Source organism: Mchenga conophoros, linkage group LG16 (assembly GCF_057382185.1).
Source record: "Mchenga conophoros isolate Kocher_MC1m ecotype Shallow Benthic linkage group LG16, M_conophoros_male_GT1.1, whole genome shotgun sequence".
Classification (NCBI taxonomy): Eukaryota; Metazoa; Chordata; class Actinopteri; order Cichliformes; family Cichlidae; genus Mchenga; species Mchenga conophoros.
Window position 1 is genome coordinate 8147450 of NC_140541.1, and position 27476 is coordinate 8174925.

A 27476-nucleotide genomic window follows, 5' to 3' on the forward strand; every position below is an offset into this window, starting at 1 on the left:
GCTAGTTACTCACACATGTAGTGAAGCATGGTATCATTATTGCCTCTTTCAGGTCACATACTATTTCACGCTGTTTATGTCCTTTAAATTTGGAAAAGCTGTTCAGACTGTGTTTGCTCTGCCTGGATAAAATGAGTTTACCGTTTTAATTCTTTGCACCAGTCCACGTTGGAAACACTGTGCTCAGCCTGTTTGGAAATGATAAAGGTTTGGATTATTGCCTGTGGTTCTCCACGCTATTGTAGAGACAAATAACTTGTTATGAATGTGGTTTTTATTTTTTGGAACGGCTGAATAAACCTCCATGTGTACTCAGCCTTGGACACTACCGTCGATTTGCATAGTCATATACTTGGCCTTCAATAAAGCAGCAACTTTTATTGTCACATTGTGCTCTTAATTGTCCTATAACCAAGCTTACACTTTAATCACAAACATTAGTAGCAGCTGTTCACAATGCACAAAAATACAGATTTCCACTTTGCTCATCTCTCCTCTCTCCTGTGTTTCTTTGCAGGGTCGACATGTTAAGACGGGACAGCTGGCGGCCATCAAGGTCATGGACGTCACCGAGGTCAGTAACACCTATCAGCATGCGCTTGTAATCTTTTGTTGTCTTTAATCAGGTTTCAATCCCAGCTAAACCACTCTTGCACTGTGGGATTGTTAAATCCTGCAGCAAACGCCGGTCACGAGAAGGATTGAATGAAGTAAAATTATTCTGCCATTACAGAAACAGCTATATTCCACTGAAACAGATGCAGTGGCTGTAGGACTATAGGAATACCTGCCTTAGTAATTGTCAGCCAATAAATTTTTATATAGATAAAATGATGAAAAGAGTCACTCTTTCAATCCAGAAAACAAATTACACTGGAACATAGATAAACACGTGAGATTTGGTGCTGGAAAGGCGTCTTGTGAGGGAAATTTGATTTGGTTCTAACTGCAAGCAGACATCTGTTTAAAGTTAGTAGGCCTGATCATGAAACCTACTGCACGCGGAAGTTGGCACATTAGTACTTTTAGTACTTTGCATATTTGTAATTGATTCCAGACTAAGTTTTATTGCATGTGATGGAATAAATAGCTTTTCTGAAGCATACAAGATAAACACCAAACAGTTTCCCCACTCCACAGCCTCTCTCCATTCCACACCCTCATGTCAATATTTTCTCTCCAAAAATGGTCAGGAATATAATCACATAGCTTCCATCACTCTTAACAGTGGTCTCTGTTCATTAGATGAACTTTGAGGAGGTCACGTTTGAAGCAAGCAGATTTTTCACTTCTCTCAGGGCACTTTAGCTAATGATGATTTTAGACTCGTGCATGTAAATGTTTTGAGATCCACAGAGTTAAACTGGGCCCCAGAGGGCTGTTTCTGCCTTTTTAGTTCTGTGTTCCTTAATGTGTATACAAGCAGAAAATGTTATTAAAGTAACCTCATGCTGATGTTTTGTTTTTGTTTTTTGGGGTTTTTTTTTACTCATCATTGAATCAATGGCCAAATGAGCCAAGAAGAAAAATGTTCCTGCAGATGGCTTAAAGAGGAATGAGTGTACCAACAGAGCTTTAATCTGGGTTAACTGTCACACTGAAGAGGATTGTACGGTCTGCCTTTCAGGACCCTGCTGGTTTCATCTGTATCTCTAAAGACTTACTATCTAATGTGCATCCCACTCTATCCTTGTTGAAATTGGTCCTCTGTGATAATAAGAGGTCATTTGTAACAAAGATGGTAGTGCTGTAATCAGCCTCCGGGACTGTTAGAGACCTCAGAAATGTTGTAGTGTCAGTTAATTCTGAAATGGAAAGAAAAGAAAGTGTTTCAGCCACTGATTTTTTTTGTTTGTTGAGTATTTAATTTTAATTATCTATTCAATCATTCTGTAACACCTCCCAAGTTAACTTCTGGGACCACCTCTGAGTTATGGATGAAAGCGACAGTGTTAAAGTCTGTGTCTTTATGCAGGGCTGTCTAAAACATGGTTCCACTCAGAATCTGGAAGGCTGTTTACAGGGAAAAGCTTTAAAGCACAACATTATGTGCACCATAAATGGAAGCAGTGTAGCAGACTGTGATGATGCAGTATGACATACCTTAAGAAAATTTGTTTTTCTTGTGTTACAAGAGAGCAATAGGGACATATTGCCAGCACATTTTGATGACCCTTTAGGAGGGTCTTTCAAAGTATTCTTCAGACATGGCCACTCAGACAGAGGTACAACAGTGAGTATCTTGTCCAAAAGCATGACAGCCTCCGAGCCAGTGGTGTTGGGAATCTTGTCAACATTGATGGACGTGTGAATGTAGAAAAGTGCAGTCAGATTTTGATCCACCGTGCAATACCATCTGGAAATCATCTGATTGGCAACAGCTTCATTTTTCAGCATGACAGTGATCCCAAACACACTGTCAATGCAGTGAGTGCAGGACGTGCTGAAGAATAAAGGTGGTCATACCAAATACTGACTTTCAAGTTTATTAGAATTGTGGAAACTATTATAGCGTATTACTATATAATGGTGGCTTAAGACTTTTGTATAGCACTGTTAATAGATTATAAATAGTTATTCTGAAATTCATTAAAAAAATGTTTTTTGTGTTGTTTTTAAAGTCAGATTCGTATTAGTGCAACAAGTATTCTGGCCTATTTGACAGTTTTGATCAGTAAACAAAAAGATTACAACAAACAATCAAAATTGCTGGTTCTGGATAATCATGACCCAGGAGCAGCTGGAAACCAGTGTCTGGAAGCAGTTTGGGTTATACAGTCCATGGCAGTATTCTCAACAAACATAAGGCTCTTACTCTACAGCTTCAGCACATCTGGGCTCTCACATGCCGCATATTGAAGTTGCCTTTGAAAAATCTAGTTCACGGTAAAACATTAAAAGCGGCAATCACGAGCTCGGGGTGTAACTCTGTGGCCTGCAGGAACAAATCTACATATCCAGCCTCAGAGATCAAAAAGAAGGGAACGAGGAAGGATCAAGAGCATTTGATGGGGACATGTTTATGTATTCATACAAGATGAATCATTGAAGAGAAATACACATGTTGAGGAGTCTTGGCAGTTACTTTTTTTCCTCCCGTTCCACCAAAATGTTTTGAGTGGTCCCTTTTCCACACGGTTTCAGCCATTTTTATAAAATAAACACAGCCTGTTTGGCTGGACACCGGCCAAGAATGACTGTCAGGCAGAGGAAGTTGTTTGCATTGGGAAAATTTGAGATACTGCACATGTACGCAAATTCAGTATAACAGTTACTGTATATATGCATATGTATGTCTGTGTGTGTGTGTGTGTGTGTGTGTGTGTGTGTGTGTGTGTGTGTGTGAGAGAGAGATGGGAACCACAGGAGCTTTCATGCACTCACAAGTCATGGATGGAAAACCTCCCATTTATACATCTTCTTTCCTATGTGTGTGCGTTTCTGGGAACGCTCTCGATTCCCTGTGCTTATCTCTGCATATGTGCTCTGACCCACATACCACTTCCTGTTCTGTATAGAGAGTGTGGGAGAGAGAGAGAGGGTGAAAAATGGACACTTAAGAAAACAGTAGGGCTATAGAGTAACAGTGCACAAGGTTGGGCTTTGTGATATAAGCAAGTCATTCTGAGCCTCAGTTGCTTTAAAGTTTCTGTTAAACCTTTAAATACCCCATTAAAAGACTGAGAGTGTGAAAAATAGGCCGCTAAAGATGAGCGGGTATAACTGTAAACTAAAATGTTGATTTCATGCAAATTGTCATAATGTGAAGGTTACAGCAGAGCTAAATTGCCTTTGTAACTCAATGACTTTCATCAGCTCCTTATTGGCAGCACGTCTTTTGCAATAAACAGCAACAGCATTGATGATTTCTTGAGGCTAGAACACATTTCCTCAGGCTGTGCTCAGCTGAACTTCCAGGGCTGCATACAGAGATTTTCATATTACTTCATACTTTTTCTGGTTTGATAATTGTATTATTCTTAGACTATGTTTTTAGCAACATTCACTCATATTTGACTGCTTCAGACAGAATGTAACATTTTTAAAGTCATAACATGTCTGTGTTTTGATTGGTTGGACTATAAAGGCAATTTAAGGGTGCCGATTTGCACTTTAAAGCTCTCTTATGAGCATTTTTGTTGTTGTTTTACTTCTGCTAACAATAAAGAATATTGAAGAATAAATCAATTATAACTAAATATTTATTTGCAGTACCAAATTTACAAATAGCTTCAACACAGACTTGCAAACCTCTGAAACCCCAGAAACACTGTCTTTTATTTGGGCTAATGTGGTAGAGCTGTGCAAGCTAAACCGGCGTTTAACACACAGATTCACAGTTGGTTCTGGTTATAACAGGTAAAACTAATTTATTTGAAGCTTTTGTTTTGACTAGAAACATCTGTGTCTTCCTCTCCATCTCCCACAGAGTGAATAAGATGAAAACAGACATTAAAGATTCTCGCTGTTCAGATATAATTGTAGTTTTTTCAAAACCAGTCAAAGTGGCATTAACATAGATTTCTCTTCCTCCTGGCTTTTACATGATAAACTAGAAGTTTCTGTAAGTGGAGCAGTACTCGTGCCTTTTATGTGACACTGAAATACTGCATCCTTTCTCTCCAAAAGGGTTGGAACTGTTTACCACAGTTTTTTTTGTTCATTTACTTTTGAGGAAATTAGCCTGAGCTTGCTTCCTGTGCTTAAGACTGAGAGAGATGGTGTATGCAGGCTTCTCTGCACCACGCAGTTTCTTGTGATGCCTGTAAAATGCTATTACATCGTTTTAGATGTGTGGATGTGCTTTTGTTGTAGTGTGGCGTGCTGGAGACAGTAGTGTGTTGCTTCCTGAGACAGCTGTAATTGCTGTTTCTTTTTTTGTTTATGTTTTACTGTGTGGTAATGCTTTCAGGTGGCAACTCTTTACCTTGTGCTTTACTTCAGACCAGTAATGCCACACCGGTGACTTTGTACATCCAAAGCAACTGGCAGTTTAATGTCCGTCAGTTTAATGTCTCCTGTGCAGGAATCCTTATTTTTGCAGTCTGTTTAAGTTTAGATAGAAAAGCAGTGCCCATGCTGCGTTTTAGGAATGTCTGTCCCCGTAGTACAGCTGTCTGATTTATTGTAAGAAGTCTTTTTGGATGTTTGTCGATTACATAAGAGAGTAAGCTCAGACAAGGAGAAGAAATCAGTGATAATGCCCCCCCTTCCTCCAGAGAAGGTTCATGTAAAGTGCAGTGGGATTATGGGAGGGGCTATCACTGCTTGCAGGCTCAATCACATCCATTCTCCAGATTCTTACATCAGTCGTCTCCTTGCTCTCTTTTTCTTAAATTTCTCATCCCCGCTTGTGTTTTCACCCTTGCTCTTCCAGTTTCTGGCACAAATATGCCCATTGTGTTCTCCCCCATTTCCATCATTCACCATCTCTCACCAGCCACCACCTCTGTTGTTTGCGAAATGAGGGAACGTGTGAGAGAACTGACAGGGAGTGAAGTCATCATCATCCCTTATAGGAAATTGGAAAGAAAGCGGAAGAGGTAGAGAGGGAATTGTAGCTGCAGCATGGCTGCATTCTGCATCTCCCACTGCTGCTGTTGACTTGATGTAATACAGCAGGACTCAGAATTTAATGGGGGGAAAAAATCAATCTTGATTAGAGGAAAAACTCCACAGCAAGCATGTTTCTCTCTGCCTTTCGCTTCCCTCGGGAAATAAATTACTATTCTAGACATTTTTCCTCGCATCCTTTTGTCTCAGTAAATTTTGTGCATGAACTGAAAGACATCACAAGCCAAGAGAGCTCTTTCTCTCTCCTCTCACTCACCTCCCTCTCCCACTGCTCCCTGTACACTCAGAGGTGTGAATGTGGGAAGGTGTGGAAGACGCAGTAAGAGTGAATGACATAATAAAACATTTTGAAATGTCTGGCAATATAAAACCTATTACACTGAATTCCAAGTTTGAACCTTTTGAGTTTAAGTTTCTGAAATCGTTCCTCCAGTTTGGATGTGTTCAACAAAAGAACTCGATTCTGGTTTGAGAAAACTTAGCTCGTCACTTCAGAGTGAGACATCAACATCATTGAAGGATTCCCATACAAACTGATGCAGATATTCATCAGATATTCCCAAGTAGTTAAAACTGAAAACCTTTGAAACAACTTTCAGTGCTTTTCAGTCAGCATTTTCACTTATTCACTGAAATATCTAGAATATCTTTGGTTAAGACTATTCATGTTCAATCTAGGATCATTTTTAAAGACTGATAACATGTAGTGTGATAAATCAATGTATGTAACTCAATTGTTTCATATATTCTAACCCCAAAGACCAGTTTAAAGCAGAATTTGTAAAATAAATCCATTTCCAACAGTTTTAATTTAAGCAATGCTAAAAGTGAGATGAATCAAATTGGGATCTTTCATCCTTTCAGCCTTTTTAGCTTCTCTCAAAGTGTTTCCTTGCTGAGCCACAGTGTTAGCTTACGCAGAAATTGAAAATGCATTTGTAAGACTTTAATACTGTGGATTTTGTCCCTCTATCACCCTTCTTCATATATGAGGAATCCACATGGGGGCATTTTCAGGTATGACAGCCAACCCAGTAATGCCTGGAACAAGTCTCTCCATGTTCCCGGTTGTCTGTTAGAGGGATGTCAACCTTTTTTGGCCTCTGAAGAAGTCTCCCTGCTACTCTGCTTCCATTTTCCATTATGCTTCCATTTTGCGGCTGTCTGCTCCCCTGGGTCGGTAGTTCTGTGAGCGCTGCTCAAATTGTGTGCTGTCATACTTTAGAAGCAATATGGCTGCAACAGAGTCTCCCCACCATTTCATGCCCTGGAATGATAATGAGTAGTTTCAGGATGCCTTGTTTTGAAGGACTGACTACAAATCAGGGAAAGTGAGACAGAGAGCGAGAGATGGCGAGAGTGAAAGAGAGAGGCCGAGGTGAGATGTGTAATGACGGGATGGATGAACGTGAAAGTAAAGAGTAGAGTCATTATAGAGGACAACTGGAAGTGATGTTGCAAGGAGGACAGAGGCTGGACAGGATAAATGTGCAAACAAGATGGAGAGAAGGAGACACGGTGAACATGTGACAAAAAGAGAGGGGGTGATGTCATCTGCTCGTTAAAGCAGCTGTGGCCTGACATCCAGGCTACTTCCTGCTTTTCATCCCCTCTCTCTCTCTCTCTCTCACACACACACACACACACACACACACACACACACACACACACACACACACACACACACACACACACACAGTTTATGTGTCTGATCTGGACAAACTGATGTTGATGATGATGATGATTCATTCATAACTGTATATTAAATTAATCACCACCAATCTTGACTGTAAATTAATTGTTTTGATCATTTATCAAAGGTTATAGTAATGTTGTTATGATATAAATAATAATAATAATAATGTGTAAATGATGATAATAGTAATACTTTGGCAAGCGTGAGTGCTTAAAGATCGCATGCATTTGATTAGCTGGTTCTGGTAATTTTTTTTTTAAACAAAAGTAGAATCAACAAATTTAAAGTACAGAATCAATAAAAGTGATTTCAGATTCCCTATTTGAAGTCTTTGCTGTCATGTCTTTGCTGTGTTTTAGTGTAAAATAGGTGCATGTTATAGATGCATTGTTGTATTGAACACTGTTGTGTTTTGTCAGTTTAGGGGATTCTCGTCTTCGTCTCCTTTAGCCGCTGTTTTAGCTGTGATTCATGTCCCATATTGGGTAATGCTTAAGAATGTTCCTGCTGCGTTCCTCCGCCTTCACTCTGGTCTCCGCATCTGTAATTATTCTCAGTTGTTACAAAAAATGTTCACATGACTGACATTTTGTGGGCGAGGGATGCTCTGTTGACCATAGATGGTACTGGTGTCTGTGTGGATCTTTCTCTGCATCCTTTAGCACCCTTTATAGTTTTGTTTTTACTTTCAAAGTATAATTTACTCATCTAACCAACCGACTGGTTGACTGACAGGTTGGCTGGCTCACCTGCTGGGTGAGTAGCTGGACGGCTGCTGGCTAACTGCGGGCCTGCTGCTGATGAGTGGATAAACAGAAGGACTAGCTGGCCAGCAGTCTGGTTTGCTGGCTTTCTGACTGATTGGTTGGCTGCCTGCCTAGCCAAATGACCGGCTGCCTGGCTGGAGCAGTAACCAGCGGGCTGCCTGATGGACAGTGACTCAAGGGATTGGCTTGCTGGCTGTCTGACCGACTGACCCCATCATCTTTATGACAGTCAAAGCTCCTGCTGAAGTCCTTAAAAACTCTCAGCATGTTAAAGTAAAAATAAATATCAGAAAATTTGTCCAATGGAAGCTAAAAGTAAACTAGCTTTCATTTTTAGCTGCAGGAAGTGACAGAGTATATAGAGCTTTACTTAAAAGCTGCTTAAAGTGCAGAAATATTTAAATAGTTTAAAAAAAACACTGCTTCTGAAATACTGTCCACATGACTGACAGCATGAAAATATCTTCTTTTAAAGTGATCACGAACTTGTGCGCTGTCAGTTATCCAAACGTGATGTTTACTGGGTGTTCTGAATATCAGAGATAGTGAAACTGAGCTGCTCGCTTTTATTTACCCAATGGAGTCGCCAGTGAACCCATCTCTTATCTTTTAAATGCTGAAGTCTGGCAGAACTGCCCTTTAACTTCTGGGTCGGATTCAGAAATGGTAGCAGCCGTCAGCTGCCTGTCATTTGTTGCTCCTGCAGTTCTCGATAAGACGTGCACGTTTTAATTTCTTCCAGCGCCAACTTATAAGATTGAACCTGCCGTTAAAATATAAAAAGCCACTCTTATCCCCTTTGACAAGAAAGTTGAATTTGACAGCCAACAGAGTGAGGTAGCTACCTGCAGGGATAAATATAAAGGTCTTGGCAGTCATCAAGCGGCATTAACTTGCGAGTAGGAAGAAGATTTTTATTACAGTTGCAGTAAAACCAATGGTGAATTGGCCACTATTCTTATGTAACTACAGTGTGATGTTGGTTAGAAGATTTTCTGTTGGTAGCAAATCATCTGAAAGTGTGAGATGGTGTCCTCAGTGCAGAAATGTATTTGATTTGTAAACTACAGGCTCTGGGTTCTTGTTTCTCTTAGTGTTTTTTAATCTAATGAACGTACTCATTGCTTCTTTTACTTACCTGTTAAACCAAAGCTTTCGTGGTTGAGATCATCATAGTCTGATCTCAAATTTCTTTACCAATTCTTAACGTTAGGCGTCAGTCCATACTAGCTTGTCATTAGCAATGTTGCATTTACAGGTGTTTGGGGAGATTTGATATCCCGGTTGCTGCAGTAAATAGCCTGGGGGTTTTTACCTTGAAAGGTTGTTAAACAGGTACTTGTAGGGTTCGGGGTAATTTAATATTATGCTCAATTAATGTTGTGCGTGGTACAGACAGAACAGAGGAGCTGTATTGACCTAAGTGCATCTCTGCGTGTGCAGTGAGTCACTGTGTACAGCCTATACCACTGAGAGCCGTGAATCATAGTTAACATTTACACATGTAATAAGTGACAGCATACAATATGTTATATTATATATATTTTAAAGCATATTAGAAACCCTATATTAGGAAACCCTGACGGTTATTTGTGGCCTAGCTATAGTTTGCATCGTCACATTTTTGCTCTTCTCTTGCACAAATTTCAAGTAACGTGACGTTTCCACCTTCAAACTCTGTTGTTTTCAAACAGAGGCTGGGTGATCGATGTGCAAATGTGCATTACACATTACTGTTTTTTTTCCTATCTGCCCATCTCGCTGATGTATGAGGATATTTGTAAAAACTTAAGTAATCAAACAAAGGCAGTAAGTGGTTTAACCTCCTAGGACCTGGTGTCCACATATATGGTCATCACATTTTGGGTTATTTAGACCAAAATACTCAGTTTTGCTCTACAAGGGCCTGATATCCACTTACGAGGACATTATACTGCTACTGTTCTATCGAAATTTTAAACTAATATCCTCATATGGTCTTATTTTTCTTAAAAACAAAAATAAGGTAAAAAAAATCTGGTAATTCTTTGTTTTTACATTCAATCAGCCCAAATATCAAAGAGAAATTAAAAATGCATGCCGTGGAAGAGTTCGGGTCTTAGGAGGTTAATGAGTAACTGTAATAAGGGCTACTATTTCACAAAGGTCACTCCACATGTTTCACATGCTTCACGCATGCGCAGGACTGGAACGTAAGCGTTTTCGGCTGTTTCAATGTGGACGCACAACTCTGTGAAAACGACTGAAAATGTTAGTGTGAAGCGTTTTCAGATGAAAAGGCCGTTTTCATATCTATCCGGGCTAGTGTGGAAGTAGTCTAAGTAACCGATTGCCAGATTACTCACAGACAATGTAGTATGATTATAGATTAGTTGAAGTTCTTGGGTAAAGAGCATCCAGACACATTGTGCAGAGTGATGAAGTTCTTCTTTACCAGCGAAGGACAACCATTTCTTTGTGGAAAGTCCCCAAACGGTCACCACAAAAATTGTTGTCTTGCACTGTATTATTATAGATGAAATATATGAAGTGGTGGTAGCCTTCTGGGTCTAAAAAGTGAACATCATGTGCCTTAAACCTGCATTCTTTCAAACGGCCAGCGGGAGGGACTTTGATGTTTGCAAAAGGTCTGCTTGTATGGACGTTTATGGGAAAATCACCCTCGGCTACTTTGATCTGTGTCCTCAGTAGACACTTTCCACATGACTTAGGGCTGCTCAATTAATCGAATTTTAATCACGATTACGATCTGGGCTTTCAACGATCATTAAAAATGACTGAGCCGATTATTAGCCCCCCCCCTCGTGCTTTACTCTCGCGCTGCTCCGTGTGGCAAATCGAGCGCACCTCTCTGCATTTCGAACACGCGTCACAACAATTAAGAGTACCCGAGGGAAGCTCGGAAAGCTAAGCAGAAGTTATTTGGAGAGGAGAGTGACTGCCGTTGGTTGAAAAGAGAGGTAAAGAAAACTTCAGTGGTGTGGAAACATTATGGGTTCGCGGAGTCAGACGTGGATCAAGTAGACACTAGGGCTGCCACAAACGATTATTTTGATAGTCGACTAGTCACCGATTATTTTTGCGATTAGTCGACTAATCAGATCATCATCCACTGGACGTAAAACTACAGCTTATTGCACCAGCAGCATCTGCTCTTATATAACTATCATTAGCTTACAGCTTTAAGCTTTTAAGGTGCTAACTAAAAATAAAGACAAGATGATAGTTTATTCAATTTTAATGAAATTTGCAGATTGTTTCGGTAAGGTCTAATAAACTCCTTGCTATCTAAAATATAACAGGACACCGGAGTATATTCTCCAGCATCTCACACTTCTGATAATCAGCTGTCTGCTTGACGTTTATTCAGCTGTGTAAAAACTATAACTTTAATCTCAGCCAAACCGATTTACTCAGGAACAAATAAAATACTAAAAAAAAGCCAAACAATAACATTTTTAATTTATCTAAGTGACTCATATATATTTAACCTGAGTCGCGGAAGATGGCGGTGGGTTTGAAAACAATTTGCCGGGAGTCCGGTGTTCTCACGGCGCTAGTGACCTAGCCCCCGGCTAGCTATCGAGCTAGTGGGTAACAGACGTCTCCGAAAACGTCGGAGCGCTTTTGAAAATATGTGGTGTCCTGATAAACTGAGCCGATATTTGAGGTTTACACAGCTACATTCTCGCCTGAAAATATGTTAAACGTTTATTTTGTGACCCAGAAAGAATAATAAGAGTAATATTAAAACTAACTAGCTACCGCCGTTGTTGGAAACTAAGCTGGGCCGCGCTATGAATTCTGGGACACAGCTGCTTCTTCTTCTTCGGGGTTTAACGGCAGCTGGCATCCTTGTACATGCTGTGCTGCCATCTTCTGTTTCAGTCCGTTATTACACTCTTAAATCCTGCTATTATTCCTGCGTCTTTTGCGATCTTACAAAGCTTCAAACGACACGTCGACTATTAAATCAGTCGTCGACGATTTTGATAGTCGACAAATCGTGGCAGCCCTAGTAGATACAGTGTGTAAACTTTGCTACAGTGTCGTAGCTGCACCACAGAGCAACACTGCAAAGTTCACTAAACATAGATGTTTACATTTTTCATTCATTTTTTATATTGCAAACATTTGCACTGTTATCAGTATTTGCACACTATTTTATATTAAATTTTGACAATCTTTAAAGTCATTATTCAATACATTGTTATTGTTAAATAAATATCATCAAATAATCGAGATCTCAATTTCAGTGAAAATAATCGCGATTATCATTTTTGCCATAATCGAGCAGCCCTAACATGACTGTATGATCTTAGTTTCTAATTTCTAGTAGCATGATCATCATTTTGTGCGATACAGTCTCTATTGGAGTTGTAAACGGGGTTAAGGGAGGGCAGGCCAACCTGATTGACAAGTTTCTACCTTGTATATGTCGTAGTATGAAGATGTACCTGGATTATTGTGTGGAAAAGGATTCTGCATATATTCTCCATAAAACAGAGCAAATCTTAATCTTATTGCAACACAACCAGAGTGCAACAACAATAAAGAGAATGGTTAGTAGAGTTGCAACATCAGCAGTGTTCATGTTAAAATGTCACCATCTTCGATATGAAAAGCCAAACAGTTTGCCCAGCACTTCCTCGGGGCCTTTCCTCCGTGGACATATGATGCTGCTGCAGTTTACTAAGGAGTCCAGGCTGCAGCTCATGCTTATCAAGCAGCCGCCATTGGAAAGAAAATGTCATGTCATGTCACTCCCGGTTGGGTCGCTAGATCAAACGCACGTGCTCAGCTGAAGCAAAAACACTCAGGAACAAATGTCACCCAGCTTTGTCACCGTGATTGAGAAATAATCACTTGATCTTGTTATGTGCCTGAACGTGTGTCTGAGCCTGTACTGTAATATCCTGTGAGTGTGACGGGGAGACATGGGGGGGGTTGTTTGGCTCAGTTATCATTTTGAATTCAGGCTGTGTCTCCATGTTTGTTTGGAGGGCTATACATTTATTAGATTTTCTTTTGGACACTGTTTGTGTTCTTGCCTGGCCCTGTCTTTCACAAGTAGATGCAAAAAAACAGCAAAATTAGCTTCTCTTTTAGTTTTCACTACCAACACAACAACCTGGTTTAGTTACAGCCCATTTTATAAGTTTCCCACTGAGACCAGACTTTCATATAAGTATGAAAACCAGTTCTTGCATAGCAAAGAATCCTCAAACATAGTCAAATGTTTTCCTACCATTTAAAATAAGGAGTCAAATAAAGACTTTGAGAAGTAGAGACTAAGAGTTGTGTAGATCTCAGCTGTAAATCTGCTATGCAGGAACACAGCAAAAGGTGGTGCTGTAAAAGCGCACAGAACAGCTCTGCAAGCCTTCAGACAAAAAAACAAAACATTTAAGCCTGCACACAATAAGAACTATTTAATTTATGAATACATCAGCTGACACTACTGTCTGGCAGATGATAGTAAATATTCCTCTAGATTGCTCGTTGTTTTGTTTGGCATTTTTACAGCCCAGCTGAGACTTTTAAAGTCTGCACTTTAAATGCCGTCAATAGATAAAGCAGTTGCCAGTCAATTTATACACGTTCAAATCATGTCTGTGTTACCGTAGTTCTTTCAAACAGTTGGCACCGATTGGCTGTAAAAGTGTTACATGTACGTGCTTACAGGTGCTCCTGTTACTTGTGTGTGCATTCTGGCATGCTTTTGCCTTATTAACAATATTTAGCAGTGTGTAAGCTGAACATTTACAGATTCAAGATCATTATCATTATTATCATATGACACTGATACCCCCAGACTGCCTGGGGATTGTCCACACTCGGAGAGTGTTGACTGAGCCCGAAGTCTGAGCGCTGGAAAGACAATGGTGATGTTTGTGGAGAAAGTGCTGGGAGAGACAGCTGTTGCACAGCATGGCCCTCTCCTCTCCAAGTCTGGGGCCCCAGCTTTGCCCGAGTCCGAAGTCGAGGAGTATCTGGTCGATGTACCTGCAGTTAGCTGGGCTGACCACATGAAATAGCCGTGGTTTGTCAGAGGATGAGCAGGAGAGCCTATTGTCAGCCCAGCGTGCTGCTGCTACTGCGCTGGCCAGCTACGATGATGCGTCTCTTTATCCCTGTTTCGCCACTGGCCCTCTCCTCCACCAGTTTGTAGAAATTTTCCTTCCACCAGAGCCCATGGGGCCAAAAATTCATCTTCCCATGTTCCTAGAATTTGTTTGCAAGCTAACTGCATCATGGAGCAAACCGCCATCCAACCATATCACTGTGCCTGCCTATTGACAGTACATGGAGCTGGGAAGCATGGAGTACATGGATGACACCAACGAGGCTGGCTTAGCTAACACACCTGGTATGGAGCCATCCCTGGCTGCTTATCTGGCACCGTCCCACAACCATGGTGTTGGTGGCCCCACAACTCTGCCGTACAAGCAGTGCAGATTCTCCACGTTGCAGCTGGACAGTTTCAACTGGAATGCAGGCGGCGTTTCTGTGGATTCTCTCACCACCTGTGTGCATCGTGTCACCTGACAATGACACGAATCTTGCATGCTAGCTGTCTGTCCCTGGAGGGAGCCCAGACTGCACCAGGGCTCTCAGATTGGGAGGGTGTTGTTTCACAAGGTGGTATCCACAGATGGGGATGGGGAGCTCTGTGCGATGACGCATCAGTGAGAGGTGTCAGGACCACAGAGCAGCCTGAGCTGCACATGAATCACTTAGAGCTGCTAGCAGTGTTCTTAGCTCTCAGGCATTTTTGTTCTGAGGGTCCAGCATGTCCTAGTGATGACAGACAATTTAACAGTGGTCTCTTACATAAACAGGCAGGGAGGGATACGCTCTCTTCCCCTGTTAAAGCTGTCTCGCTCTCTGCTTCTATGGCGCAGTGTTCATTTTCTGTCTCTAAGAGCCACCCATGTTCCAGGCCACCTGAACCTGGGGCCAGACCTTCCCTCCAGGGGCTGTCCCCTGGTGAGGGATTGGAGGTTGCACCCTTTCACAGTGGCCCAGATTTGGGATCTATTTGGCAAGACGAAATTACACCTTTGTGCCTCCTGGTATAACACAAGGCTGCCCTGTTACGCAGCTTGGCTCGGTGAAGAGCGGCTATCGAAGTCGGGGTCATTGTGATTACAGGGAGTGAGTGCAGGCGGGGCCAAAACCATGTCATTACAGGTCGTCTTTAGGGTTTGAATAGAGGTTTCTTCAGCCAGGACACGGGGGCGTGATATGTACCTCGTTCCTATCCTTCAGATAACAGAACTAATAGACATGACTGTTTGTTTGGATCTACTCTGTTAATTCAAATAATTGCTTCCCAGCTGATCCACAGTCAATGATAGTGTCCTAACTCTGTTTTTCCACCTTTTTTTTTTTTTTTTTCATAGGATGAAGAGGAGGAAATTAAGTTGGAAATCAACATGCTGAAGAAGTACTCCCATCACAGAAATATAGCCACCTACTACGGAGCCTTCATCAAGAAAAGTCCACCAGGCCATGATGACCAGCTCTGGGTGAGTTTAACATCCCATTTCTATAACGAGCACAGTATTACACACATTACAGGTTCAATTTAAACTTATATGTATATATATATATATATATATATATATATATATATATATATATATATATATATATATATATATCTTAATGAACTGAATCTTGAAGAATCCTAATTTAGAACATTTGTGGAGTTATTGAGCAAAGGGACGGAGTAGGATTAAATTCATATTCAAGCAGGAACTGTAAGATCACGTAACAAGATTTGATTTTGCATACATTCAGTGTGTTATCATCACACGTTAGAAGGTATTTTGAGACTGTAATGAAAAGATTTGCCAGGCTAAAAAAAGACAAACTAAACAATATTAGGGATTCCTGTATAACAGCCAAAGTGTACACTGTTATTTTTAGAAAGTTATTTGATTGTGTGATGACAGATAAGAGAGATATTACATACCATGAAGTCAGAAAGCTCTCCAGCTGATATGGAGTTGAAGTTGCTTTATGCATTTTCCTCATTACAGCCAATATGCAGTTCTTCATATTTGAAGAGCAGTAAAAGAAATGACAGCAACACAAAAAAACAAAACAGATTTCTAGAAAAGAGCAACAAGACTGTGGAATTAAATAAATGGTGCATAAGTGAGACACAAAAGGAAGAGAGTCAATCAGAGAAGGGAGAGGTGGGGAGGATCAGGAAGTAGAGAACAGCAGCAGGAAAAATTTAGAGCTGGTCGTTTGTCCGAGGCAGGATTACCTCGTTTTATGACCCGGAGGCTCTGCTGTTCCTGGGGAGGAGGAGGAGGGATCTCACTCTCACTTCACAACACAGTCCTGTATTTGTTTTTACAGCTGCTTCCACTCCCCGTTTACAGCCTCCACTGTTGTGGATTCATGCTGTCTGCCGTGCGTGGGGGTGACATACAGAGTGTGTGTCTGTTTTATGATATTCAGGTTCTGTGCTGACACCACTTAAGACTACTGTCTCAAGAAGATCACTTTATGTGTTTATGAGGCATATATCCTTTAGTAAGCAAGTAAGAGACACGGTATCAGAGGCTTAGTGACCATTAGAGAGCCAGTCTTGACATATTTGTTTGAGGATTTTTTATGTTTGTCACATATGTAGTACTAAAAATGAATCGGATCAGTCCCCCAGGTCGCAGCATGACAGCTGCCACCTGTTGAGGTGCACAGAAAATGCTTTCCAACTTTAAATTTATTGTAAAACAGTGACGAGGGCACCCCATGAGATTCAACAGATGCACTTCTGTATTTGTATTGTCTCCAGCTTCCTACACTTGTGGTTTTGCTAATGCTTTTCTCTTTTGCATTAAAACCACATTTCCTAATAGCCGTTGGCTTCCTGTCTCAATCACAGCACAGGGTGAACTAGTAGAAGTGATTGCATTTTTTCCTTCCGCATTCCCTTTTATTCTTTCTGCCGTCTCTTGTTGACGGCAGAAAGAATACTCTGAAGTGCTGCACAGCACTCCAGATGATTTGCATTCACATGAGGCGTGGTGGCTTACAGAAGGAAAATGCAAAGTTAACTGGGACCACTGAGTTTCTCAATAACTGCTCTGTTTGCTCAAGGTAGCTCTAATACGATGAGATAAGCTACCTTATTTATTCCCAAATTTGGGGAATTCCTATATTACACAGGAATTTCCCATTAAACTCAACAAGCTGCAAATCTTAAAATAAACTAGGATGGATTATTAAAATAAAATACAACATGATAAGATTGTCAGAGCCCAGTAAGCTAGAATAGCTCAATAATGAAAAATTAGACAAAATCAAAGGTGTGCAATGAAACACATTAAAGTGAAATAAAATAAAGAAGATCATTAAGTAATAAATGTAAATAAACACAATAAAGCACATTTGAAATCTTAATATTGCATTACAGTAATACATAACTAATGTCTTAATGGTGTATCGATAGTAAAACGCTGCATGGCGTCTTACGCTGATGGTAGAATGATGGTGAGCGTTTGTGTGTGTGTTACAAATGCATCTCTTTCTCACCTCCAGCTGGTGATGGAGTTCTGTGGTGCCGGCTCCATCACAGATCTGGTGAAGAACACCAAGGGCAACTCGCTGAAGGAAGACTGGATCGCCTACATCTCCCGAGAGATCCTCAGGGTCAGTTATTTCTCACAGTCTGCTGCCAACATCTTCACTAGATTATATTATTTGTGTCCGAAATGTTGCTAAAAGTATGATTTTAAATAATTTAACTTTTGCATTTAAACAAAACAAACACTTGTCTGACCGTCTGATACAGCCCGTGTTCCTAATAAGTTGTTTTAATTTATATTTTATCCCACCAGGGATTAGCTCACCTGCATGCTCATCATGTCATTCACCGCGACATCAAAGGACAAAACGTGCTGCTGACTGAAAACGCTGAAGTCAAGCTGGGTGAGTCAGTTGGCTTTAGACCGGGCCTGTAGACGGGAAGTGCTCCCGCGCTGTGGTTTTGGACCGGTGCATGGAAAAGCGATTGCACCAGCAGATCTGAGTCAGCACTGTGGCGATGCCAACTGGAGCTTTCTCATTGCCAGTGTTTTGTTTTCGAATGTTTCACATGATCGCACGGCTGCAGGCCTGTGTAGTCAAATCCTTATGAAACATAAGGTCTATATACAGCTCCAAAATTGGTCTTTATTTAGATTTCTTCTGATTACAGTGTCACAATAATTTCTCGCAACAAAACTACCTAGACGTTTGATTTCACTTATGATATGTGCACAAAAAGACAGAAGAATCTGTTCTGAGTTTTGGAGCTTTAGTGTCCAGTTGTGCTGATCTGTAAATCAGCCTCCACAGTGTTTTTAACTTTCAAAGAAAAGCTTTAACTTCTGTATAAAAATCGCTTCTTTTTCACCAAACCTTTGTGTGAAACCACCGATCAATGTTGTTTTTATTCCCTTTAATTATCCACAATTCAGTTGCAACTTGTAATCAGGCCATCCTGTGTTACCTAGCTTAATAATGTCCCGTGACACAGCATTAAACAAAGTGTCTCCACCGTGGTTAAAATACAGCAACCTGACCCTTTACACTCTGAGGCAGACTCAAGTTAACTTGAGGGGCCCCTCTCACAGTTGTAGTTTGCCTTGGTGCAGGATCTGAACGGTTTTAGTCTGTTTTCTTCATTTGAATGCTTCGTGTTTCTTTCAGTGGACTTTGGTGTGAGCGCTCAGCTGGACCGGACGGTAGGTCGAAGAAACACCTTCATCGGGACGCCATACTGGATGGCTCCAGAGGTCATCGCGTGTGACGAAAACCCTGATGCTACCTACGATTACAGGGTGAGCATGCAAAACTGCATCTGGTCGCAGATGTTAGTGGGATTCATGGTGCAGAATGAGTTTGGAACCAGTCAAATAGGAGCATCATCCATGTGATAGAAAAGATTATAGTTTTAATCATTAATATGACCAATGAGAAGACTGCTCTGTCATTTCCATCACATGTGTTACTCAGAGAAGCACACAGACTCTAACTAATCGTATCTCTTTGTGTTCCAGAGTGATCTGTGGTCCTGTGGAATCACAGCCATTGAAATGGCTGAGGGAGCTCCTCGTAAGTACAATACCTGATTTCAATGATATCATGAGTAGAAACTGGTACTTTTATTCTAAACAAATTTACTGGTGTATTTCTGTTTCAAACCTGCATGATCAGAAGAGAACTCTGTTTACTCTGTTAACTGTAGCTTCACTATAGACTTACATTTTCTATTTATACCCCTTATTTTTATGCAGGCAATACAGATGCACCCCCCCCCCCCCCCCCCCCAAATCATCTTAAATGTATGACTTTGACATTTATATTAGTTTTTTCTGATCTGTCATTTGATTTCTCTTCTGTTGTTTCCTTTAGCTCTGTGTGACATGCATCCAATGAGAGCCCTCTTCCTCATTCCCAGAAACCCACCTCCTCGACTCAAGTCCAAAAAGTGGTGAGATGTTTTCCATCTTTTATTCTTGATATCAGTAAACCATGCCGATCCGAACTCTGTACATGACGTCTAACTGCCATCATAGGTCAAAGAAGTTCTTCAGCTTCATTGAGAGTTGCCTTGTGAAGAATTACACCCAGCGCCCTCCCACTGAGCAGCTGCTGAAACACCCCTTCATTCGGGACCAGCCCAATGAGAGGCAGGTCCGCATCCAGCTCAAAGACCACATCGACCGAACCAAGAAGAAGAGGGGCGAGAAAGGTGAGTCCAGGACAAAGCTCTGTCAGTGTTAACGTGCAAAAATGAACTTATTGATAAAAATCAGAAGCTACTCCCTCAAAAGGGCATATTTTGTGTCTTTAAAAAAAATATACATATATTATGATGAAGGTTTAATGAGGACTCTAATTTTTAGACTTTGTTTTTGTTAACTATCTGCAGATGAGACAGAGTATGAATACAGTGGCAGTGAAGAAGAGGAGGAAGAGTCATCTGAGCAAGAAGGAGAGCCAAGGTATCGATCCATCTAACAATACATAGTTACAGTACATAGTTTTAGCTTTTTACTATAAGCTAAACATCATAAAGTGAATTCTGACCATGTTTTTGAAGTCATCTTAGTGATTCCTTTATACACATACATATGCACGCTACAGCCTCAGTACTTGTGTAGCACAAGGTCACATGATTACACCCTTGATATGAAAAGTATTTTATGATGTCATACGGGTCAGTTTCTACATCCTTTTCATCGGGTCATCTGTACAGTTCCATAGTCAACGTGCCGGGCGAGTCGACCCTGCGTCGTGACTTCATACGTCTGCAGCAGGAGAACAAGGAGCGTTCGGAGGCCCTTCGCCGCCAACAGCTCCTCCAGGAGCAGCAGCTCCGTGAGCAGGAGGAGTACAAGCGCCAGCTGCTGGCTGAGAGGCAGAAACGTATCGAGCAGCAGAAGGAGCAGCGGAGACGGCTGGAGGAGGTTGAAACCTCATAACAAATTAATAGGATTTCTATGTTAATCGAGTAGACACAGTGCTGTGGTAAGACTGTGTGTTTAGAAGAGGCGATAGACTGCTGTTTGACTGTTGTGTTCCTGTAATGTAATAATCCAGTGTAACTGGATCTAAAGTGGTGATATCACCAGAACAGAATCCAGCAGGACAACCTAACAAATCATAGATGTTAAAATGCCCAGCTCAACAGCAGAAGTCAGTATATTTATTACCAAAATGTCTCCATAGCTAACTTGCCTGTTTGCGACCACTGCACAGGAGGTTCAGTTTAATGTGAGTCGTGTATTTGAGTGACTCTTAAGGCTGAAAGTTCGGGCCTGACCACACTGTGTCACAGAGTCAGAAAAATGTTGGCAAAATCTGTGAGAAAAAAACGAAAAAGAAAATGAGGGATGTAAATTTGCCTAAACAAAAACCATATTTAAAATATGAGTTATTTATTATTAATTAAGCATTTACCCTGGAAGTTTCAATAGGACTAAAAATAACCCTGTTGCAGGGAAAGATTTTAATTATTTATGAAGTTTTGTACACAGAGAGGTTCTCCCATGAAAATGAATGGCATCACTGTTTTTACAAAACTGAAGGGTTTTCAGTAAATTTTGATGTTTTCTGAAGTTTTCTTAAGTGTTACCTTCTATATGTTTGTTTAAAATACTAAGAAACTGATGTGGCTCGTTGGATGCAGGGAAACTTAATATATTTATTATGCTAAATATATTATTTAGATTATGGATGTATAACATGACTCTGGACTCTCACGCCCAAGAAAAGGACATTTCTAACCTATTTGACTTCATCTGCTTCTCCAGTAAATCTTGATTTATTTTGACATCATAAAAAAATCAAAAGATCAGTCTTAGATCTTATCATGGCAACAATATCCAAAGTACTGCTCACATGTATACTACTACTACTTCTTCTTTTGACTACTCCCATTAGAGGACGCTACATCCTCATCCTCAGCCACACAACCCTCTGCTTGTCCACCTTCACTACATCTGTAAACCACCTCTGTGGGTTTTTTCTCCTTTTCCTCCATTATCCTCTATCCTCCTTCTTCACATGCCCAGACCACCTCAGCCTTTCCTCTCTAACTTTAATAATAATAATAATAATAATACATTTTTAATAGCGCCTTTCAAAGCACCCAAGGACACTGTACAACAGATAAAAACTGGAAATATACACAATGATAAGAATAGAAGATAAAAGTTAAAACATACAGAAATTTAAGAATAGGCAATTTTAAACAAATGAGTTTTAAGGGTGGACTTAAAAAGAGAGAATGAGCTAATATTTCTGAGGTCCGGGGGTAGGGAATTCCAAAGTCGAGGGGCAGAGCAACTAAAGGCCCTCCCTCCCATTGTGATCAGACGAGCAGAGGGAACAGAGAGAGAAAGAGAAGATGAAGATCTGAGGCAGCGGGATGGGAGCTTCATCTGTAATAAGTCAGAGATGTACGTTGGAGAGAGAGAGTGAATAGCCTTGAATGTATACAGAATTATTTTAAAATGGATGCGAAATTTGACCGGGAGCCAGTGAAGTTGCTTCAGGATTGGGGAGATGTGGTGGGTAGAAGAAGTCCTAGTAATAATACGGGCAGCAGAGTTCTGGACACGTTGGAGCTTGTTGATAGATTTTTGTGTGAGGCCAAATAATAATGAGTTGCAGTAGTCAATTCTAGAGATAACAAGATTATGGATGAGAATGGCAGTGGCGTAAGGTGTGAGGAAGGGGCGGAGGCGATTATGGATGAGAATGGCAGTGGCGTAAGGTGTGAGGAAGGGGCGGAGGCGATTAATGTTACGGAGTTGGAAATATGCTGCACGTGTAATATTATTGATATGCGAGTTAAAGGATAATGTGCTATCGAGAATGACACCCAAGCTTTTCACGGAAGGAGAGGTAGGGACCAGCGAGTTATTGATGGTGAGAGAGAAATTGTTAATTCTGGATAGCAGTCGTTTGGTGCCAACCAGAAGAAGTTCCGATTTATTGCTGTTGAGTTTAAGAAAGTTGGAGGAGAACCAAGAATTAAGTTCAGCTAGACAGAGGATAAGGGAGGGTGGAGGAAGAGTAGAGTCAGGTTTGGTAGAGAGATAGAGCTGGGTGTCATCGGCGTAGCAGTGGAACTGAATATTATATTTACTAAAAATATATCCGAGTGGAAGAAGGTAGATGATGAAGAGAAGGGGCCCGAGGACAGATCCCTGGGGCACCCCAGTGGATAAAGGAGAAAGTTGAGAAGTGAAGGATTTTAATTGAATGAACTGAGTGCGATCAGATAGATATGATTTAAACCAGGCTAGTGGAGTGTGAGAGAGACCAATAGAAGCTAATCTGCTAAGGAGAATGGGATGAGAGATGGTGTCAAAAGCTGCACTCAGATCAAGAAGAATAAGGATGGAGAGGAGACCAGAATCAGCTGCTATAAGAAGGTCGTTTGTTATTTTTATAAGAGCAGTTTCAGTGCTATGTAAAGGACGAAAGCCGGACTGGAACTGTTCGAACTTTGCCTCTAAACTTCTGAACCTGAGCTGATATTGTCACTTTCACTCACAATGCACATCTTTACATCTTCAACTCTGCCACATTAAGCTTCACCTGCTGTATGTTTGTTAGTGCCACCACCTCCAAAACCATCCATCGTAGCAGATCCCACTTCTCTCTTGTAAATCTTCCCTTTCACTCTATATTTGTCACACATCACCTCTGACACTTGTGGTTTATTATAAAAGTAATTTGACTCGTCAAAACAAGACTTTGGCAATCAGAACTGCTAACTGAGTGATCTTCTCGGCTTTGATTCGTGTCATTTTAAATTAAATTTGGAACTGACTGTTGGTCCTTCTTGGGCTTTGAATTATAAATGAAAAAACATAAAATTCAACAGATCTGAATCAGTAACACTTTGCTGTTTTTTCAAAGCGACAAATTCAGCAGAAAGTTAGAATGACTAAGTAGAAAAGTCCTTGTTCCTTTGATTTCAACTCGTCTTGTTTGGGCAGTGAACCCTGGGGGGTTAGCCAGTTTGTCTGCTGCAGTTAATATGTGTGTACATTATGTTGGTGAGATTAAAGTTGTTTTACTCGGGGGGATAGCAGTTAGATTTTGTACTTGATAATTTCATATAATGTTCCAAAATCAATTTTTGACTAGAGTGGGAAAAAAGTTAATTGGTTCCCCAGAGAGTGAATTTGAACACCTTTGCTGTAATTATCCTATTATCTCTTTAAGCTATAATCACTTTTCTGAACCTGGCTTCATCCTCTGTTCTTAAGAAGAGAGAGAAAAAAGTTCAGTAACACCGGAGAGGAGTAAAGGAAGTGCAGGGAGGAAAAAAGCTTCAAATAGATGATTATAAATTTGGACACGACTGAACTAAATTCTCTGGAGGAAAAAGAGAAGAGACAGCTCTAAATATTAAAAGAGGGACTGGGGAAACAACCCACCCCCACTCACCCAAAAAAAGCAAATTTAAACACGCTCAAAAATTCACTGAGCACATATAAATGCACTGCACAAGTGTAAGGCCTCTGTGGGAAGAGAGAGAGAACAAAGTTGTATTTCTGCTCGTGTTTTCCCACTGCACTTACAGCTCAAGGCGCTCCGTTTTTGATTCATGACGGTGCTTGTGGATGAATCAGACAGCGAGAAGCCACAGTTGAACGCCGGCCACGTCAGTGAAATATCGGCGTACATGTGCTCTCCTGTTCTGGTAGATCCCCACGTTTGGAAGCTTGAATGCTGAGCACAGAATCTGTGCAAACACGATGCGTCATCGTACGCAATCCGTGACCTGCAGTCCCGCAGCGTTCACCGCACCCTGTCACAACTCGCTCACAGACAGAAATCAGTGTAATTTCTTCATGTGTCTGCTTAGAGAGCCAAGCTTAAACAAAAACACGCTGCCTGTCAGGCCTGAACTTTCACACTGATTAAGATATCCAGTGTTAATGCAGTCCTTGAAATGTTGACATGTTATCGTCTTTTTACTTGTCTGTCCAGCTCATACACCTCCGTAGTATTTATGTTTTCTCTGCTCACATCAATAATACATTTTTGCCACAACCTATACTGATGTCTATCTGTTCAAAAATACTTGCAAACTGAGTTTAAAAGGTCCCCAAAACCCCCAAATAAAAAAACAAACAAAAAACAAAACAACACAATTTGGATCGCTGTTAAAATGAACTCTGAGCCACATTGGTAGAGCTGTGTAAATCCTTGACAGCCGTGAATAAAATAATTAAAGAGATGACCTGCAACATAGTGCATTCCAAATTAATCTATAACTCATCCTGTTTTGAGCCCTGCAGGGTTAAAATTCATCCTTGATGGCCTCTAAAAAGTCAAATTCATGGTTTTATCTTTTTATATCTGTGTGATAGAGAAATCTTAACATAGCTGAACTCAGAAAATGATTGAAAATTGATTCTCTTGAGCCTCTTGATTGTTTTGCTTTGAAGGTGTAACTTCTACAGTGGGGCAAAAAAGTATTTAGTCAGCCACCGATTGTGCAAGTTCCCCCACTTAAAATGATGACAGAGGTCAGTAATTTGCACCAGAGGTACACTTCAACTGTGAGAGACAGAATGTGAAAAAAAAATCCATGAATCCACATGGTAGGATTTGTAAAGAATTTATTGGTAAATCAGGGTGGAAAATAAGTATTTGGTCAATAACAAAAATACAACTCAATACTTTGTAACATAACCTTTGTTGGCAATAACAGAGGTCAAACGTTTACTATAGGTCTTTACCAGGTTTGCACACACAGTAGCTGGTATTTTGGCCCATTCCTCCATGCAGATCTTCTCGAGAGCAGTGATGTTTTGGGGCTGTCGACGAGAAACACGGACTTTCAACTCCCGCCACAGATTTTCTATGGGGTTGAGGTCTGGAGACTGGCTAGGCCACTCCAGGACTTTCAAATGCTTCTTACGGAGCCACTCCTTTGTTGCCCGGGCGGTGTGTTTTGGATCATTGTCATGTTGGAAGACCCAGCCTCGTTTCATCTTCAAAGTTCTCACTGATGGAAGGAGGTTTTGGCTCAAAATCTCACGATACATGGCCCCATTCATTCTGTCCTTAACACGGATCAGTCGTCCTGTCCCCTTGGCAGAAAAACAGCCCCATAGCATGATGTTTCCACCCCCATGCTTCACAGTAGGTATGGTGTTCTTGGGATGCAACTCAGTATTCTTCTTCCTCCAAACACGACGAGTTGAGTTTATACCAAAAAGTTCTACTTTGGTTTCATCTGACCACATGACATTCTCCCAATCCTCTGCTGTATCATCCATGTGCTCTCTGGCAAACTTCAGACGGGCCTGGACATGCACTGGCTTCAGCAGCGGAACACGTCTGGCACTGCGGGATTTGATTCCCTGCCGTTGTAGTGTGTTACTGATGGTGACCTTTGTTACTTTGGTCCCAGCTCTCTGCAGGTCATTCACCAGGTCCCCCCGTGTGGTTCTGGGATCTTTGCTCACCGTTCTCATGATCATTTTGACCCCACGGGATGAGATCTTGCGTGGAGCCCCAGATCGAGGGAGATTATCAGTGGTCTTGTATATCTTCCATTTTCTGATGATTGCTCCCACAGTTGATTTTTTCACACCAAGCTGCTTGCCTATTGTAGATTTACTCTTCCCAGTCTGGTGCAGGTCTACAATACTTTTCCTGGTATCCTTCGAAAGCTCTTTGGTCTTGGCCATGGCGGAGTTTGGAGTCTGACTGTTTGAGGCTGTGGACAGGTGTCTTTTATACAGATGATGAGTTCAAACAGGTGCCATTCATACAGGTAACGAGTGGGGGACAGAAAAGCTTCTTACAGAAGACGTTACAGGTCTGTGAGAGCCAGAGATTTTCCTTGTTTGAGGTGACCAAATACTTATTTTCCACCCTAATTTACGAATAAATTCTTTACAAATCCTACCATGTGAATTCATGGATTTTTTTTTTCACATTCTGTCTCTCACAGTTGAAGTGTACCTCTGGTGCAAATTACTGACCTCTGTCATCATTTTAAGTGGGGGAACTTGCACAATCGGTGGCTGACTAAATACTTTTTTGCCCCACTGTATAAGCAGCCTTCACTATGTATCTCCTTGATGTGATGAAGCAGAGACACTTCTGGAGTCCCATCACAGTGACACTGCAGACTTTACCTAAAACATGAAGATTATCCAGTAACCCATTGATTTGCCTTAGATTAAGCCAAATGATGCTGTAATGTTGGGCCTTTTAGCATAGGAGTGTTTGAGGTTGAGTGTGGCAAAGAACCACTTTCATACACTTTTAGAGCGGCTTCATTTTTCTGCCCCAGACGCTGCCACTCGAGTGGCACCAAAGGCAGTTATCGTTATGGAGGAAAATTCAGAGCAATAACCATGTGCGCTATACAGCAGTGTGCTGAATGTTTGAACAGGGTTTTAACCGTTTCGTGTGAGTCGCACACTTTGTGGTCTCACGTTGCTTCTCTTACCAATCCAGGTCAAATTTAAATATTAATATTGTGCCAGTCATGCAGATTCTAGTTCAGCACTGATTAGGAAACATGAGGTCAGTGTCTCGTATGACTTGACAAAAATCAGAACTAGGACGACGAGCAGTTTCTTTCTTTTTTTAACTCCTCCAGCAACAACGACGTGAGCGCGAGATGAGGAGGCAGCAGGAGCGTGAGCAGCGCCGGCGCGAGCAGGAGGAGAAGAGGCGCATCGAAGAGATGGAACGACGCCGCAAAGAAGAGGAGGAGCGCAGGAGGGCCGAGGAGGAAAAGAGGAGGGCCGACCGCGAGCAGGTAGGAGGGAATCGACTGGGCAAGACACTGAAAGATTTGTTTTATCAACTTTAATTAGGATTTGTATTAATTTGGATGAACTTTTACACCCACCTTTCTGATATTTAACTAATGGCTGTGG

The 27476-nt window shown here is 41.2% G+C and overlaps 1 protein-coding gene across 3 annotated transcripts in view; it reads left to right on the forward strand.

The window, feature by feature from the left end:
• The window catches only part of LOC146556219 (mitogen-activated protein kinase kinase kinase kinase 4-like), a 109885-nt gene that overhangs the window by 48567 nt on the left and 33842 nt on the right, over positions 1-27476 (forward strand). For all 3 annotated transcript variants that reach the window (XM_085249431.1, XM_085249433.1, XM_085249432.1), the window contains exons 3-13: positions 518-574; positions 15444-15569; positions 17599-17709; positions 17898-17988; positions 18751-18881; positions 19101-19155; positions 19456-19534; positions 19620-19795; positions 19976-20048; positions 20303-20513; positions 27194-27355. In XM_085249431.1, the coding sequence (XP_085105557.1) occupies positions 518-574; positions 15444-15569; positions 17599-17709; positions 17898-17988; positions 18751-18881; positions 19101-19155; positions 19456-19534; positions 19620-19795; positions 19976-20048; positions 20303-20513; positions 27194-27355 (1272 nt within the window). The remainder of the gene's footprint in view (positions 1-517; positions 575-15443; positions 15570-17598; positions 17710-17897; positions 17989-18750; positions 18882-19100; positions 19156-19455; positions 19535-19619; positions 19796-19975; positions 20049-20302; positions 20514-27193; positions 27356-27476) is intronic.